Below are 15804 nucleotides of genomic sequence, written 5' to 3' on the forward strand. Positions count from 1 at the left end.
AGCATAATCATGCATTTTCTTATAAGCACAACAACATTGCGTTATATTGATGATTGAATAAGCCTAGCCAAAAATATGAAGTGTTTAAAACCTGTTGATTTGTTGTTTGTTTTTCCTGCAGACTACTAAAAAGGCATGAGAACCAACTGTCTGTCCTCGCCCTTAGCAACATGGAAGCTTCCAGCACACTTGCCAAATGCCTTTTTGAGCTAGTCCATTTAGAACAATTGCAACAACCAGAAAATAAACTCTGAAATGGTGCATTGAGATGTTGTACGTGGCCAGTGTGTACATTATTCTAAAATACCCTGTTACCGGTTTCTGAAGAAAGCAACGAGTCTTGATGAGAGAGACTATTGTGAACATCGTTTTTTTTTAAAGCTTTTTTTCCATGATGCACAGAAGCTTTTCATTCTGATCACAAATTGTTGACCAGCTTTTAATAGGAGTTCCAACTGTGCGATCAGAATCCAGTACCAATTTTTTTTTTTGAAGTTTGGAAATAGTAAATACTAAAACTGAGAGGCAACACAGTTAAAATAATAGCATTAAATATTTTTACCCTGTACCCCATATGAGCACATTTTTATATTTCAGAATTAGTGACTAAGCTGGGTTTAATAGAACAGAAATCGACACACTGGATGTAATCCATGCCATCCCTGAGGTTGCAGCTTATTTCTAGTGAATGTGCTTTCTTGTTTAGAAATCAGTAGCTTGTTTTTCATACTTGAGCCAATATATTTTCACTTATTTATTATCACATGATCAATTGTAAATATTTGTGAATAAAATGAACCAACTTTCATGCCACTGCAATCACTGGAAACACAACTTGTGGTGTCATATTAGCATTATTGTTAGGATATAGGACATTTTTTTTTCTAGTGTTTCCTGTCAATTGTAAGTAATTGTGATATATTCTCTGCAGTGGATGAATATTCTTTAAGTCTGTGTAAATAAATCTGCAACGGTACCGATGCTGTAAAGTCAAAAGCAGTTTTGTGGAACTGATTTTTTGTATTATACACCTTGTAGAACTCATTTGCTGGTTGAAAGAGTATGGAATAATATATCTCATGTCATTTTGTAGAAGAAAACTATTGAAGGTATTTTTGGTTTACCCTAACTCGGACCCACTGAAAGGTATCACTTAGTACAAGCTCGGTGCTTGTACAGGATTTTTTGTATTTGTAAATTGGTTTAAATACAAGGAATTTTATACAGGTTTTTCCTCCCTGTGTTATATTTACATTAGGTGCAGGTATGGTATTTTCTTCACTATTCATAATGGTTTTTTTTCCAATCCAATTATAGTACAGTATTTTAGTGTTTGTTCTTCCATCTTTAATATTGTACCTTACCACATTCCTGTTTAGAACCTGTTCATGTCTCTAGGTTATGTCCTGAATGGTGTGTTATGTGATCTTTCATAACTGCCTATTGCCTGATGTATTAGCATCCAAAGGAGGGAACACTCTCCCATTTCCTGCTGTGTCTGTAGAATGTGCAGTAAAAACATACAACAGTTTTACATTAGATGACTTTAATTACTTTGGTGACCGTTTATAGTTTTAAATAAAAGAGACTGGACATTTTTGTTTTTGTTTCCACTCATTTATTTCAAATGTTTTGCTGCGTACATTAATTTACAGAACCAGTCTGAACCAAAAAGAAACAACCAGAAAAAGAACAGAAGCAACGTTCATAACTGATGATGATCTAGCTGCTGACTGAATCATTTTAATTACTTTAGCACTGGCGGCTGTCTTAAATGTTAATTGTTTAACCAGTGAATTAAATGAATTCTATAGTGACTCTGCCATGGTGAAATTTAACTCTTATGAGGAAAAGTATAGTGATGCTCCGTGGACTTTTTGTGTCAATTCAAATTTGCTTTTGAATGCTCATTAACAGGGAAGTGGCAATATAATTCAGTGTCAGGTTGGTGATCTAACACCTAATTGCACTTGCCCAAAGAAATGAGATGTAACATACTTGTACATCGAGTCTACAGAACAGAAACGGACCACTTGGCCCAACTGGTCTATGCTGGTGTTTATGCTCTACACGAGCCTCCTCCCACCGTTCTTCATCTAACCCTGTCAGCATATCATATTTTCTCCCTCATGTGGTTATCTAGCTTCCCCTTGTTTGTCTCAACTAATTATGGTATTACATTCCACATTCTTACCAGTCTTTGGGTAAAGAAGTTTCTCCTGAATTTCTTATTGGATTTATTAGTGACTATCTTATATTTGTGACACCTAGTTTTGGACTCCCCCACAATTTTTGGCATTTGTACAAAGTGCATTTTAACTTCATTCTGGTACAAAGCCATGATTTATGAAGTGCCCAGTCATCCAATGAACTTTCTAAATAATGTTTGAATGTTAGGAAAATGTAGTCTCCGAATAGGAGTGTGACTGGCATGCAGAATACTGTCTGGTGAGATTGACATGTATTGCACTGCTGAAACATAACTTACCAGAACTGGCAACTTGTTTTTTTCCTATTTAACTGGCTGACAGGTGGGCTTTGCCCAAGTGTAATTACATATGTGTGGAGGTCCATCATCATTAGCCAGAATGTGACACACTTTGGGTCAGCAAGCTGCTCATTGCACTCCTGCTCGGAGATCAGGACCTATACTATACTCCAGTAACTCCAGTAGTAGTAGTGTGAGACCAGATTCAAAACGGTTTCCTAATGAAACCTGTCAATCAGCAAAAAGATGATGTTTGTCAATAAAGACATCAGGTTCTCAAATTTAGATAACTGGATTTTAAAAAGTATTCCAATATGTTCACAGATACAGAAGGGACCTCCATGTATATGAACATACAAAAGTTTTGGACAGGAAAAGACCATCAACTCGTGATAATACACTTGCTACCTACCTGGAGCCATGTAATCTGGTAAAGGTGAAAAATCCAGCCTAATTAGGCAAAATAATCTAGAAAATACCTGCAATTATACTGGTTATATTCTAGTAGATTTCAGTGAAACTAGCTGCCAGTAATCTAGTACTTATACTCGAGTTACATACCTTGTATTGTTCCTTAATTATGTTGGATTACATAGGTTATACAGTACAGAAACAGGCCATTTGGCCCAACCAGTCTGTGCCAGCGTTTGTGCATCACTCGAGCCTTTCCTCATCTAACTTGATTAGCATAACTTTTTCATTAAAGGTAGAAGATAGTTTGAAATTAGACTTGCCTTACTGCCAATAATTAGTAAATATAAGACAATGTAATCCCAGCTCCCAAGGGCAGGTCTGCCCTTCTAGGTTCCATTAGTGAGGCAGGTTGATTGGTCAGTCATTAACAATGCTCTGGAGTACTGGGGACCAACCTGGTGCTGATTATTTAGTCTGCCAGAAGGCTGACTGTTGTGATCTTCCATCGCAAGACATGTAATCTTGTAGCCACCTTAATCCCACAGACGCTCTGCATACCTTCCTAACTAATGTGGCCGCGGCAGTGCATCCTCCCTTTTAAGAGTGTCCGTGCCGCCATATCAGAGTGCTCCGACAAAAAGCTGTTGGCGGTGGCAGGGCCGCTCCCATGGAGCAATTTCGGGTAGGAGACAATTTAGTGAGGGGGTCCCCGTCAGACGGTAAGGGATCGACGTGTGCACGCCGCGGCGGGAAAACGGGCGGAGCGGTTCTCCATTCCTGAGGAAGAGCAATTTACAAAATGGCGACCTCTCCACGGAGAGTCAATGGCCATTCTCTGGCCGCTGCTTTCCGGCAGTCAGAGGCCTTATCAGAAGGGGCAATTTCAGCCCCCACTCTTTTCTTGAACCATGTAATGTCATAATACTGCACGGGGCACGCATCACCATAATCCCTATAGTTAGTCTTAGTCTTTTGCTAAAGATTGAGTAACAATAATACTGTATATTGCATTTATATAGCTCCTTTAATGTTTAAAAAAAAATCCCAAGACATTTATAATGGATGTAAAGGAACAGATGGCAAACGATGGAGGCAGAGATTAGAACATCCCGATAACAAATATAAGTATGTAAGAAATAGGAGTTGGACTAGGCCATTTGAGCCTTCTCTGCCATTCAATAAGATCATGCCTGATCTTCCTCAACTCCATCTTCCCGCATTATCCCCATAGCCATTGATTTTCCTAATAATCAAAAATCTATTGATCTCTGTCTTTAATGTACTCAATGACTACCCCAGAGAAATGTGGATGCTCAGAGAATTCAAGAGATTCGTAACCCTTTGAGTGAAGAAATTTCTCCTCGGTCCTAAATGCCTGACCCTGTATTCTGAGACGGTGACCCCTAGTTCTAGACTCAGCAGCAAGGAGAAACATCCTCTCTGCATCTACCCTGTCAAGGCCTGTAAAGAATTTTATATGCTTCAATGAGATCACCTCTCATTCTTCTAAATTCGAGGGAATATAGGCAAAGTCTACTCGATCTCTTCTCATAGGACAATCTCCCCATCCCAGGAATAAGTCTGGTGAATCTGCGTTGCACTGCCTCCAAGGCAAGTATATCCTTCCTTAGGTAAGGAAGCCAAAACTACACAGTACTCAGGTGTAGTCTCACCAAGGCCCTATAAGGAGGGATGACCAAGAGCTTAGCCAGAAAGATGTGTTTTGAGCATGTGGAGACAGAGTGGATTAAGCAGGGAGTTCGAGAGGCTGAGGTAGCTGAAGTCTACCACCAAGGGGGTGGGGGAAAAGTAATTAAAAGGCCAGAATCAGACGACCGAATGGTGCGGGAGCATTGTACTGCTGGAGAAATTCAGTGATAAGGCAGAGGAGGTATTTAAGACAAGGATACGGATTTTAAATTTAAAGTGGGGGAACTGATAGCCAATAGCTTGCAAGGATGGGAGTGTAAGACATGATACAGGCAGCAGAATTTTGGACAAGTTGGGAGTTTCTGGAGGATGGGAAGCTGGCAAGGAAGGCATTGGTATAATCAAGTCTAGAGGCGATAAAATCATGAGGGGTTTCAAAAGTATAGGACTGAGGTGGCGGTGGCGGTGGAGAAAGGTAATGGTGCAGAAGTGGAAATATGCAGTCTTGGTGATGGATAGGATGTAGCATATAAAGCTCAGCTCGGTGTCAAACACAATTCCAAGGTTTTCCACAGCCAGGTTCTGTATGGGCAGGGGGGTTGGGTCAATGGAGCAGTAGAATTTATGGGCAGGGCTAAAAATTATTGGCTTTATTTTACTCTACGTTTGAAGGAAATTATGACTCGTACATAATATCAGACAGGCAGTCTAACAATACAGAAGTGGCTGTGGTGTTTTGAGAGAGGTCGAGCTGGATTTGTTAATACACAAATAAAAGGTAGCCCTGTATCTTCAAATGTTATTACTGGCATCACGTGTCAATGAAGAGGAGGGGGCAAAGGATAGATTCTTGGGGGACTCTGGAGGTTGTTTTTGAGAATAGTGTGAAGTAGAAGGATTCAGAGACTGATAGGCGGTGACATGAACAGTCCTTTCATGGCTGTAACTACTCTATCAGCTGCTAGGATGATTAGTATACGGTGGAAGGGATTTATGGGCTGTCATGTATCTTACATTATTATATATAACTATCCCAACATGCTATACATGACTCTAATAAGATATGACCTGTAACCACCAGCATACCTTACCACCAGGGGGGCACTTGCAAGAGACAGGTATATAAGGACAGGTCTCAGGCAAGTGCAGCATTTCAGAGCTGTGAAATAAAGGTGCAGGTCCAGAGTGACCTTGACTTCACTACATGCCTCGTGTGAATCTGTACTGAGGGGACAGGACTTTACATGGGCTCCCACTACCCATATCATGAGTCTGGGGATGGGGGGCACCCATACTCGCTGGATGTGAACCTAGACTTCAGAGCACTCGTCTCCACTGTCTGGAATGGGGTTTGAACCCTGTCCCTTCTAACTCAGAGGCAGAAATGCGACCACTAAGCTAAAGGTTTGAGAAGCTATTGAGAAGCACAGATCTGGACAAAAGACGGACAGTGTGGTTGACTTACATGGGAGAGGCTGAGAAGGATAATGATGCGAGAACACACCAGTCACAGAAGGTTGTATTTGTGATTTTGGGCAGGACATCTCACTGCTGCAAAGTGGGTGCAAGCTGGGCTGAAGGATTTGGAGAGAATTGTCAAAGATGGCTAAGAAAACAGAGAGGTTACAATGCATTTACGGACCTGAGAGAGAAAAGATGGGGCAGCAGTAGACCATACTAGATCCCCAGATATGTTTGCTATAAATTCAACACCTGTTGTCCAATTGAAATTGCCAACTTGCCACAGGCATGGTTATGGTGACAGCCTTTTGCCACATCTTTGGTAGAAAATGCTTTACATAGAATATAGATAAATTTACTGAAACACCTTCCACCATTCATTGCAAACCTGCAGTCTTTCTCTTTCACCAAAGTATGAAATTCTGGCTTGAATTTATCAGGCACAGCACACCTTAGTACAATTTTCAGGTTTTTGTTCAACAGCTCGAAGTGGTTCTTCGACTTAATCAGAGTGATCGCTGAGAATATTGACTGAGTGGGACACGGCCCGTTTTCTCTCCAGAACCCAGTTGAATGTTGCTGGCTGGACGACGCATCCTGTTGGACGTGCTCATCATTGGCTGGGCTTACTTTCTTCTGTTGGCCTGGAGCAGTTCATGATGACCCCTCCCATCTCCATATCATGTTACTGATGTTTGCATGGTCCAATGTTTTCACTCGTTACCCATCCTTATAGCAGATAATAAGCAGTAACTAAGTAAGTAAAGCACAATCAAGAATCAAAAAGCACTTTCACCACTCTGCTTTTATCTTACCATTTCACTAGCAAATGCACAAAAAAAGTTAAAGTACACAATTACATAGGATATATGGCACAGAAACAGGCCATTCGGCCCAATCAGTCCATGCCGACGTTTATGCTCCACTCGAGCTTCCTCCTGTCTTTCCTCATCTAAATCTATCAGCATAATCCTCTATTCCTTTCTCCCTCATATGCTTGTCTAGCCTCACCTGAAATGCATCTATACTATTCGCTTCAACCACTCCCTGTGGTAGAGTTCCACATTCTCACCGCTCTTTGGATAAAGAAGTTTCTTCTGAATTCCCTATTGGATTTCTTGGTGGCTATCTTATATTGATGGCCTCTAGTTATACTCTTCCCCACAATTGGAAACATTCTCTTTGTATCCATCCTATCAGAACTTTTCATAATCCTCCATTAGGTCACGATAAAAGAGCGATGTAACTATTTATACTGCACTTTTTTTGACAGACAGGTAACAAACTCCACCCCCACCCCCCGTCCCAAGTTATTCCATCCACGTGGTGCCGAGCAGCAGGACCTGAGGCTCTGACTCTCTCCACCCTGCCCACGCCGGCCGCTCTCAGCCCCAAGACCGGTGAGCCTGGGGCTGAGAGCGGCTGGCGTGGGCCCGAAAGCAACGGACCTGGGCCCTGATAGCGGCTGGCATAGGCCCGAGAGAGACGGTCCTGGGCCCGAGAGAGGCTGAGGGTAAAGAGGCTGGGGGAGGGGGGGAAGCGAGAGGCTGGGGGAGGGAAGACGGATCGCATTCTTCCAACCCTCGACAAGGGACATCATTGGAGTGGATGATATCCAGAAGTCACGACACTACTATTCATTTCACATCCAATAAACCCGTTAACAATCCGTACACAATGCCTGCCCCATCTATGGTGGGGTGGGGGAAGGATGCGCTTGTGCTGGGCTAAGGCACTTCAGCTGAGGGAGGCATGCACTTGGACTGGGGTAAGGCACTTTGGCTGGCCCTTGCTGTCTTCTGGGGAGCTTTGTCCTCTGTTGCTTCAGGAAGTCAAAGTGGACCGCGTTACAATTTGCAAAGTCAGTGAGATCTTGTGATGGTTGGTTCCAATTACACATTCCAGTGAAACTTCAGGGTGTGGCTTATCCTCCAAGGGGACCAATCACAAAGGGTGGAGCATGGTGGCCATTTTGGCAGTACAAATAAGCGCATCCATAAAAGAGACCCAGCCTGTTCATCCTTTCCTGATGTATATACTCTCGCATTTCTGGTACCACCTTTGTAAATCTTCTCTGCACCCTCTCCAATGCCTCTATATCCTTTTTATAATATGGCGACCAGAACTGCACGCAGTGTGGTCTAACCAAGTTTCGATACCAGTTTCGCATAACTTCCCTACTTTTCAATTCTATATCTCTAGAAATAAACCCCAGTGCTTGGTTTGCTTTTTTTAAAATGACCTTGCTAACCTGTGTTGCAACTTTTAGTGATTTGTGTATTTGTACTCAGAGGTCCCTTTGTTCCTCTATCTCACCAAGACTTGCATCCTCCATTAATTGACCTCCCTATTCTTCCTACAAAAATGCAATGAGTATGTAATGATGTATGAGTATGCAATGATGTATGAGTATGCAATGATGTATGAGTATTAAGATCACTTGCCCAACACTGGTGTCCATTACTCATATTAGTTTACTAATCAAGAATGCAATTAGCTATCTGGATTCCCAATTAGCCAAATGAAGCTAGTGGTTAATATATTGGACAACACTGTTTTAGATTAGGTCCTCATGACTTATAACCTGGTCATTGTTGGCCATGATATCCGTCACTGGAAAGTGCACCTTCTCCACACAAAACAGCAACAGCAGGATACACTAAATTACTCTTTAAAAGATCATTGCTGAATATAATACAAAAGAGCTTACTAAATTCAGGGTTCAGATAACCCCTGGGGCTTATTCTTAGTCTTGGATATTACCGGTGAAATTAGATTGCCTGCCAGCGTGAACTGAGTGCAGAGAACAGGCAGTCCTGAGGCACACCCAATATTGGGCCACGAGCCTCACTGGCGAAGCAGATTTAAATTTGAAAATCTTCTACTGCAGCGCCTGCTCTGAATACCCTGTACTATCCCCCAAAAGTGTCCCAACTGATTTTTAAAAAATATATTCTGGCTGGGATTTCAACCTTCATTCACCATTTAAACATGTATATCACCCCCAGTTATCTGCAGTAATCCCAGGAAGAGGGAGGGCAATAGTTTGTTCATCCCGCAGCTAGTGATGGTAGATGCATCCTATTTTCTGGACCTTTTGAGTAGAGATTAAAAGATCAGCAAATTGGTGATAGAGCATTATTTTTAATTTAAGCTTGTATTTTTGAATGCTGTGAGCCACTGGGCTCTTGTAGAAACTAGGCCTGCATGGCTATCTCCTCTGGAATCCAGTTCACAATGGAAATTTAGGCTCGTCAAAATCAACTTAAATCCATTCAACCTGCAGGGAGAGGAGCCTGTCAGTTGGCATTTCACATTATATTCATAAGTCAACTCCTTATACATATCAACTTTCATAGAATGGTTACAGCACGGAAGGCGGCCATTCGGCCTGTCGAATTCGTGCCGACTCTCAGCTAGTCCCACTATCCTGTACATTTTGGCAAAGCCTTATGGCTCTGTGATATTGAAGGTATGCAGCCTTACTGAGTAACAGATTTAGTAATTGTTGGGAGCAAAGTATTGCCAATTCAGTAGGGCAATTTGTTTGCTTCTTGACTTCTTCGGGATACTAAACTAAACTATCTTCAGGCAAGGTGAATGCATCTGTCTATATTCTTTTGTCTTTTAACTGAGACAATTAATCTGCTCACCAGGTTACTTCAAGGGAAATTCTTAAATTAATGTTGTTGTCTTGTCGCTCAACTGAGCCTGTCTGTCTGTTTTCTTTCATAAAACTTCCTTTTAAAGAGGAACATATCATTTTAAAGATGAAAGCAGGAGGCAATTTTTGTTCCGTATGAGCTTTCCTCCCAATTACTGCATTCGCTCCAGGTCAGGTAGGAACTCAAAGCTAGTCTGAACACTAACAAATTGATCAGAAATCCAGCTAAATTTTACCCCTCAATTCCCTCTACAATAGCACAATTCTAATTTTCCACCTATGGGTGTTTTGGCCCATTGCATGTAGGTTGCAAGGAATTTTCTTTTCAAGGACGTTAATTGTGATCCAGAATTTACATTTAAGGGTAGAAACTCCCACCAACGATGTTTACGCACAAGCATGTTAACCTCGCAGATCAGAATTTCTACCCGTTAGTGGTGTGCATTGATATGGTTCTCTTTTCACAATGTGGTCATACCATATAAAATGTTAGTCTATTTAGTGAATTGCTGCATGAAGGATGAAGTTACCTTATCTGCGGCAGAACTTTGGTCAGTATGTGGTTTCTCAATAGTTAACCACGGTCTGTCTCAGCAATAGGTGAAGAATGATATCTCATGACTAGTACTATAAATATTTGTTGTGGGTATTTAACAGATTTTCATTTTACGCAAGTTTGGAGACATGAAGTACAATAATGCAGTTCATTTTACCAGATCATGGTAAATTGTAGAGCACAAGAAATGTGTAATAGCAAATGTAGATGACTACACTTACACCTTTAAAGGCCTTCACAGAGATAGTATTAATTGTTCCCCTTCACTCCCACCAAATATCTGGAGAGACTAGCATAAAATAGCTTACGTTTGATCCAATGCCTTCACATTGAAGGGATCAGAAAAATGTTGGTAAATAAAGTATTTACAATGTAAACCAAAAGGGTTTTATTAGTTTAAACTATGTACATCACATAACAGGACTATTTACAAAAATAGGTAAAATACATTAATTTGAGCAACCCAGGAGACTGAAATACACTGCACCAATCTACCATTCTGGTAGGAAACTGATAAATCACCAAATCAGAGAGAAGGGGAAAAGGAATGCACACCTTTGTTCACTACTAAAATTGAAGGTAAGCAAATTATTTTCTTCATTCAGTCTACTCCACATATTCTGTATGAAAGGAGCGTGTTTAAGAAGTTAGGAGGACCCAGGTAAAGGCTAAAGCTTGATTTGTGCAGATATCCATCAGGTTTAATTGTGCTTATTGCTGAAAAGATCTGCCACTTGTTTGTTTTTAAAATACTAGGCAGATGCTGGGCCTTTGGTAACACCTTGCATGCATCCTTGTAAATTGTATTATCAGCCTTGCAGCTTGCAACTTCAACCTGCTGATACGCTACGATGTATGTAAAAGCATGACCAATGAGTCCTGCTTCGCACTGACAAAAAGGGATACATCAACTAAGTATCATTGAGGCAATATATGACAAACCTACTATTACCACTTCATCAGTGCCCACCTAGTGGCATCCATTAAAGCTAGGTCTACTTATTATCTGTTGGTGCAGAGGTGTATGTCTAGAGAGCACTGTGCCAATTGTAAGGATTGTACAAAATATTTGGCATCAGAGATAGCAAAGATCATCATTACCGTTATCCCTAGTACTCCATGGAAGACTAGTCACAAAAACTGCTGCCTTGCCTTTTGAGACTCTGGAATATAAATTTAAAGAATTGTCCTGATTCATCTAATTTAGAAGTACCCTGGTTCCAATAAACATGATTTATCAACAGCTTCACAGCAGACTCCACCCTGCTCAAAGCCACTCACAAAGGTATACATTCTCAAGCACCCTAAAGTAGGTTGTCCTCTGGTATCAGATAAATACATCTTGGAAGTCTGAAATGTGCAGCTATCACTTGCAGTTAATTTGTACAGAATCTTGTTGAGGGGGTATACCGATAACAATATAGATTTTGTCCTTGTAAAAGTTAACTCTGCCTACCAGTTGAAACAGGCATCCTTCCCTCAGTGGCTCAGTTGGTAAAGATGTGTGTAGTTGAGCTGTCCAGACCAGAAGTACTTAGGTTAAGTTCTGGTCAGTGCTGTTTTAGCTGATCTGAACCAGACTGGCTGCAGATTAACAATTGGCCTAAGCACCCCTTGGTTAGGAGAAAAAAAAACATGATGCCTATCCCCGCTAGAAATTTCGCCCAAGGACAGGATTGGTATTGGTTGTCATTAGCCCATAGTCAAAAAACATGCCAAAACTCACTGAAAATGTTCACGTATGAAAAATGGGATGCAAAGACACATTTCCCCCATCCATAAAATGGTACCTCGACTGTAGTCAATGGCTTCAGGAGAGGCGGGGAGAAAAAACATCCCAGGTTGCCGAATAGTCCTAGGACACAATACATGGATATTAGGGTAATGAACTAGACAATTTTCTTCTTAAGGAATTTGCTTAGATTTGAGTTGAGGATGCATTCTTTTTAAAATGACAATGTAACAGGACAACAATGAGAGTAGTTTCCCACCTCAGAATACATTTTCCTACACTGGCCCCCTACAGGACAATGAAGCATGTTGTCCTTCAGTCTGAAGTTGGAAATTAAAGGAATTATGACCAGCAATCTCTTTAATCCAAGAGGTTTTATTTCCTTCCCAATGGAGGAACAATTTAAGACCCTATCTTTTACTGAAGTTTTAAGCAAAAGGATGCATGCCAATGTCACAAGAAATGGAAATGCAGCCAAAATCCCATTGAGAATGAGCAATTGCTTCATGAGTTCTTATAAAAGCACCAGTGGCAGTCTGGAGACTTTTGTGGAGCTTGTCGTGTGCAGTTAGAGTAAATACCTCTTACGACTCATTTATTTTCATAAAAATCTAGTTAAGCTTTTCCCTAACTCCAAGGTTTTTGCTGCAATTGATAAACAGTCTACCTATAGTATGAGGAGTATTAATGAATGAAGAATGTGAAATACTTAAGGGTCTATTCATCGATATTTAAAGCCCCAAATTAATTAAAAACGTTAAGCAATGTTGGATGTACACATTTAACTTTCAGGATATTCCATCGTTTAAATATATTTTATATATGACTATTAGCAGGTTGAAAACTAATTCACAAACATATTAATCTGGCACCTTCAACATTATTGAAGCACTATCAAACTGACCACCCTAATCTTCCTGGAATCGATGTATTTCCCATATTCATTGCTTTTATTAACATTTGTGTAAGTGTGAAGCTTTTCAGCAAAATAGATATCTCCAACACAAAATACACAACATGCTGTCTTCCTGATGAGCTAGCCCTTTTCTCAAAAATGTAAGTACAGTGGTATATACTATTATGAAAGTGCCAAGCCTCTGTCACACAAATGAAAACACTTAAACAAAAACCTATTGCAGGGACATTCAAAAACAGATGATCGCAAAGGGAAGGAAGGCAATGCACAAGTACGACAGCTTCTATTGCAAAATTCTATTAAATAAACAAAAACTAGAAGCAAGTTTGTGGTATTGTTCTACATGATTAGTTGCATTACAAAAATATGATTAAGCACTGCTGGCAATAGTGTTTCAGAATCTGTAGAAATTCAGAACTTGAATCTTTGAAAATACTAAAAAAATTAAATTCCACTCAATATTTAAGTCCTCAAGCTATATAGACATTTCCATTATAAGATCTAATTCTCTGGTACTTAAATTAATTGTCAATTGCCATACTGATTTACTGTGTTAAAATGATCTGAACAAGGTCAGCACCAAAGATGAAATAATTACCTTAAATGGAATGTAAATGGAATATTATCACCAGAATATTAATTTAAAAATAATCCAACTTTTACAAAGGATACCACATTTGGAGTAAAAATACAGATTTGTAATCTGAACTTGGATAAATTTAAACCCAGACATGTGTCCATCAAGACCCAGAAACTGGTTTGACAAGCAGCAGAAAATTTATTTTGGTGTGTAGGATAGGTATTACAGAATACTCCTATCACATTTTTAACCATTCTTTTCTGCTTTTCTCAAAAATGAAACTATAGAATCAAATCTTTTATCAAACATTTTCCCACTTAGCAACAGTCCTAGCAGTGTTAAGCAATCATCTTTGTGTAGACCCTATACGCACTAAAACAGCTGATCAGTCTCAGATGCCAGTCTTTAGTGCAACTACATGATCCAGATCCTTCCAGTGAAACCTGGAAGCATTTGTACAGCATACAAACGGTTTACAAAAACACTTAACTAGAGTTAACAAAAAAAAAAAATCAGTAAGAGATAATTTGATACATTAGGAAATCATCTAACAAATATCACATTTATACAGCTGATCCAGTGACAGCCCACAGGAGGGGGCAGAACAGATCATATTATACTTTTTAAGCATCCTTACAACTCCAAATAACTAACAACAGCATGCTTTCGTTTCACGTTATTGTGGTGTCCCAAATACTTCAATTTTAGAAAAACACCTAATCTTTGTAGGAAAAGTTATATGAACCGATAGATAACAAAGATCCTACTCATCATTCTATTTTGGGTTCATGTTAACACTGGTAACCAATCTGCTGCAGCTTTTCATTGTTTAAAAAGATTTGTTCCCAATGATACTGCATTCTTCAGGATTTTGCTTTGGGTTCCCTTTCCTTGCATGTTTGTATTTCTCTACATACGCTTTTACCAAGTTGGCTACTTTTCCTGGGATTACTTCACCACTCTTGCTATGGCAAACCTAAGAAACAAAACATACAGGATTCAATGGGTCTTTTTGACAAATGTGCAATTTTGAAGTAGGCATTGTTCCCCCTAAAGAGCGCGGCTGTGCAGCAATCTCAAAGATCCCGCATAGACCGCTCACAGGCTTTTACATTACGGTAACATTTTATCATTTGAAATACTTATTATGCATAAGTAAGACTATACAAAAAGACCAATATAACTCTAATCCAAAGAATGGAATCAGTCAAATATGTTGGCACTAGTCGATCTCCCATGACTTGCACATGGGTAATCAAGTCCAATTTAAAATTTTCAGGTAAAGCAGGGCGAGGGATAATGTAACAAAAGAGCAGATCGATAGGTAGAAGGGAAAGGGGAAGCAGGTGGAATTCGTGGGAGAGGTAAGAGGGTAGATGGAGGGGGCGGCACAGGGGGGGGGGGGGGGGGGAAGAGAGGGCGGCATGGGGGGGGGGGGGGAAGAGAGGGGGCGGCACGGGGGAGAGAGAGCGGCACGGGGGAGGGAGAGAGGGCGGCACGGGGGGAGGGGGAAGAGAGGGCGGCACGGGGGGGGGGGGGGGGAGAGAGAGGGCGGCACGGGTGGAGGGGGAAGAGAGGGCTGCACGGAGGGGGGGGGGGGGAGAGGGCGGCACGGAGGGGGGGGGGAAGAGAGGGCGGCACGGGGGGGGAGAGGGCGGCACGGGGGGGGAGGGGGGGGAAGAGGGCGGCACGGGGCGAGGGGGAAGAGAGGGCGGCACGGGGCGGGGGGGGGGGGGGGAGAGAGAGGGCGGCACGGGGGGAGGGGGAGAGTGGGCTGCACCGGGGGGGGGGGGGGGGGAGGAGAGTGGGCTGCACGGGGGGGGGGGGGGGAAAGAGAGGGCGGCACGGGGGGGGGGGGGGGGGGGGGGGGAAAGAGGGCGGCACGGGGGGGGGGGGGGAAAGAGGGAGGCACGGGGGAGGGAGGGCGGCACGGGGGAGGGAGGGCGGCACGGGGGAGGGAGAGAGAAGAGGGCGGCACGGGGGGAGGGGGAGAGAGGGCGGCACGGGGGGGAGAGAGGGCGGCACGGGGGAGGAAGAGAGGGCGGCACGGGGGGGGGGGGGGGGGGAGAGGAGAGAGGGCGGCGCGGGGGGGGGGGGGGGGTGGGGGGGTAGAGAGGGCGGCGGGGGGGAGAGACGGCGGCACGGGGGAGGGAGGGCGGCACGGGGGAGGGAGGGGGGCACGGTGGGGGGGGGGGGGGGGGGGGAGAGAAGAGGGCGGCACGGGGGGGGGGGGGGGAGAGTGGGCGGCACGGGGGGAGGGGGAGAGTGGGCGGCACGGGGGGAGGGGGAGAGTGGGCGGCACGGGGGGAGGGGGGGGGAAGAGAGGGCGGCACGGGGGGAGGG

The 15804-nt window shown here is 42.6% G+C and overlaps 2 protein-coding genes across 7 annotated transcripts in view; one reads left to right on the forward strand and one right to left on the reverse strand.

Annotated features, from left to right (window-relative positions):
* The window catches only part of arid2 (AT-rich interactive domain 2), a 120619-nt gene extending 119021 nt beyond the window's left edge, over positions 1-1598 (forward strand). The window contains exon 21 of the mRNA XM_070900238.1: positions 122-1598. Coding sequence (XP_070756339.1) covers positions 122-254 — 133 coding nt within the window. The 3' untranslated portion in view covers positions 255-1598. The remainder of the gene's footprint in view (positions 1-121) is intronic.
* A 9008-nt stretch (positions 1599-10606) lies between these two features.
* Positions 10607-15804, reverse strand: part of scaf11 (SR-related CTD-associated factor 11) — an 83930-nt gene continuing 78732 nt past the window's right edge. For all 6 annotated transcript variants that reach the window (XM_070900240.1, XM_070900243.1, XM_070900244.1 and 3 more), the window contains one exon: positions 10607-14437. In XM_070900240.1, the coding sequence (XP_070756341.1) occupies positions 14291-14437 (147 nt within the window). In that variant the 3' untranslated portion in view covers positions 10607-14290. The remainder of the gene's footprint in view (positions 14438-15804) is intronic.

This window comes from Pristiophorus japonicus, chromosome 15 (genome assembly GCF_044704955.1).
Source record: "Pristiophorus japonicus isolate sPriJap1 chromosome 15, sPriJap1.hap1, whole genome shotgun sequence".
In the NCBI taxonomy this organism is placed as follows: domain Eukaryota; kingdom Metazoa; phylum Chordata; class Chondrichthyes; family Pristiophoridae; genus Pristiophorus; species Pristiophorus japonicus.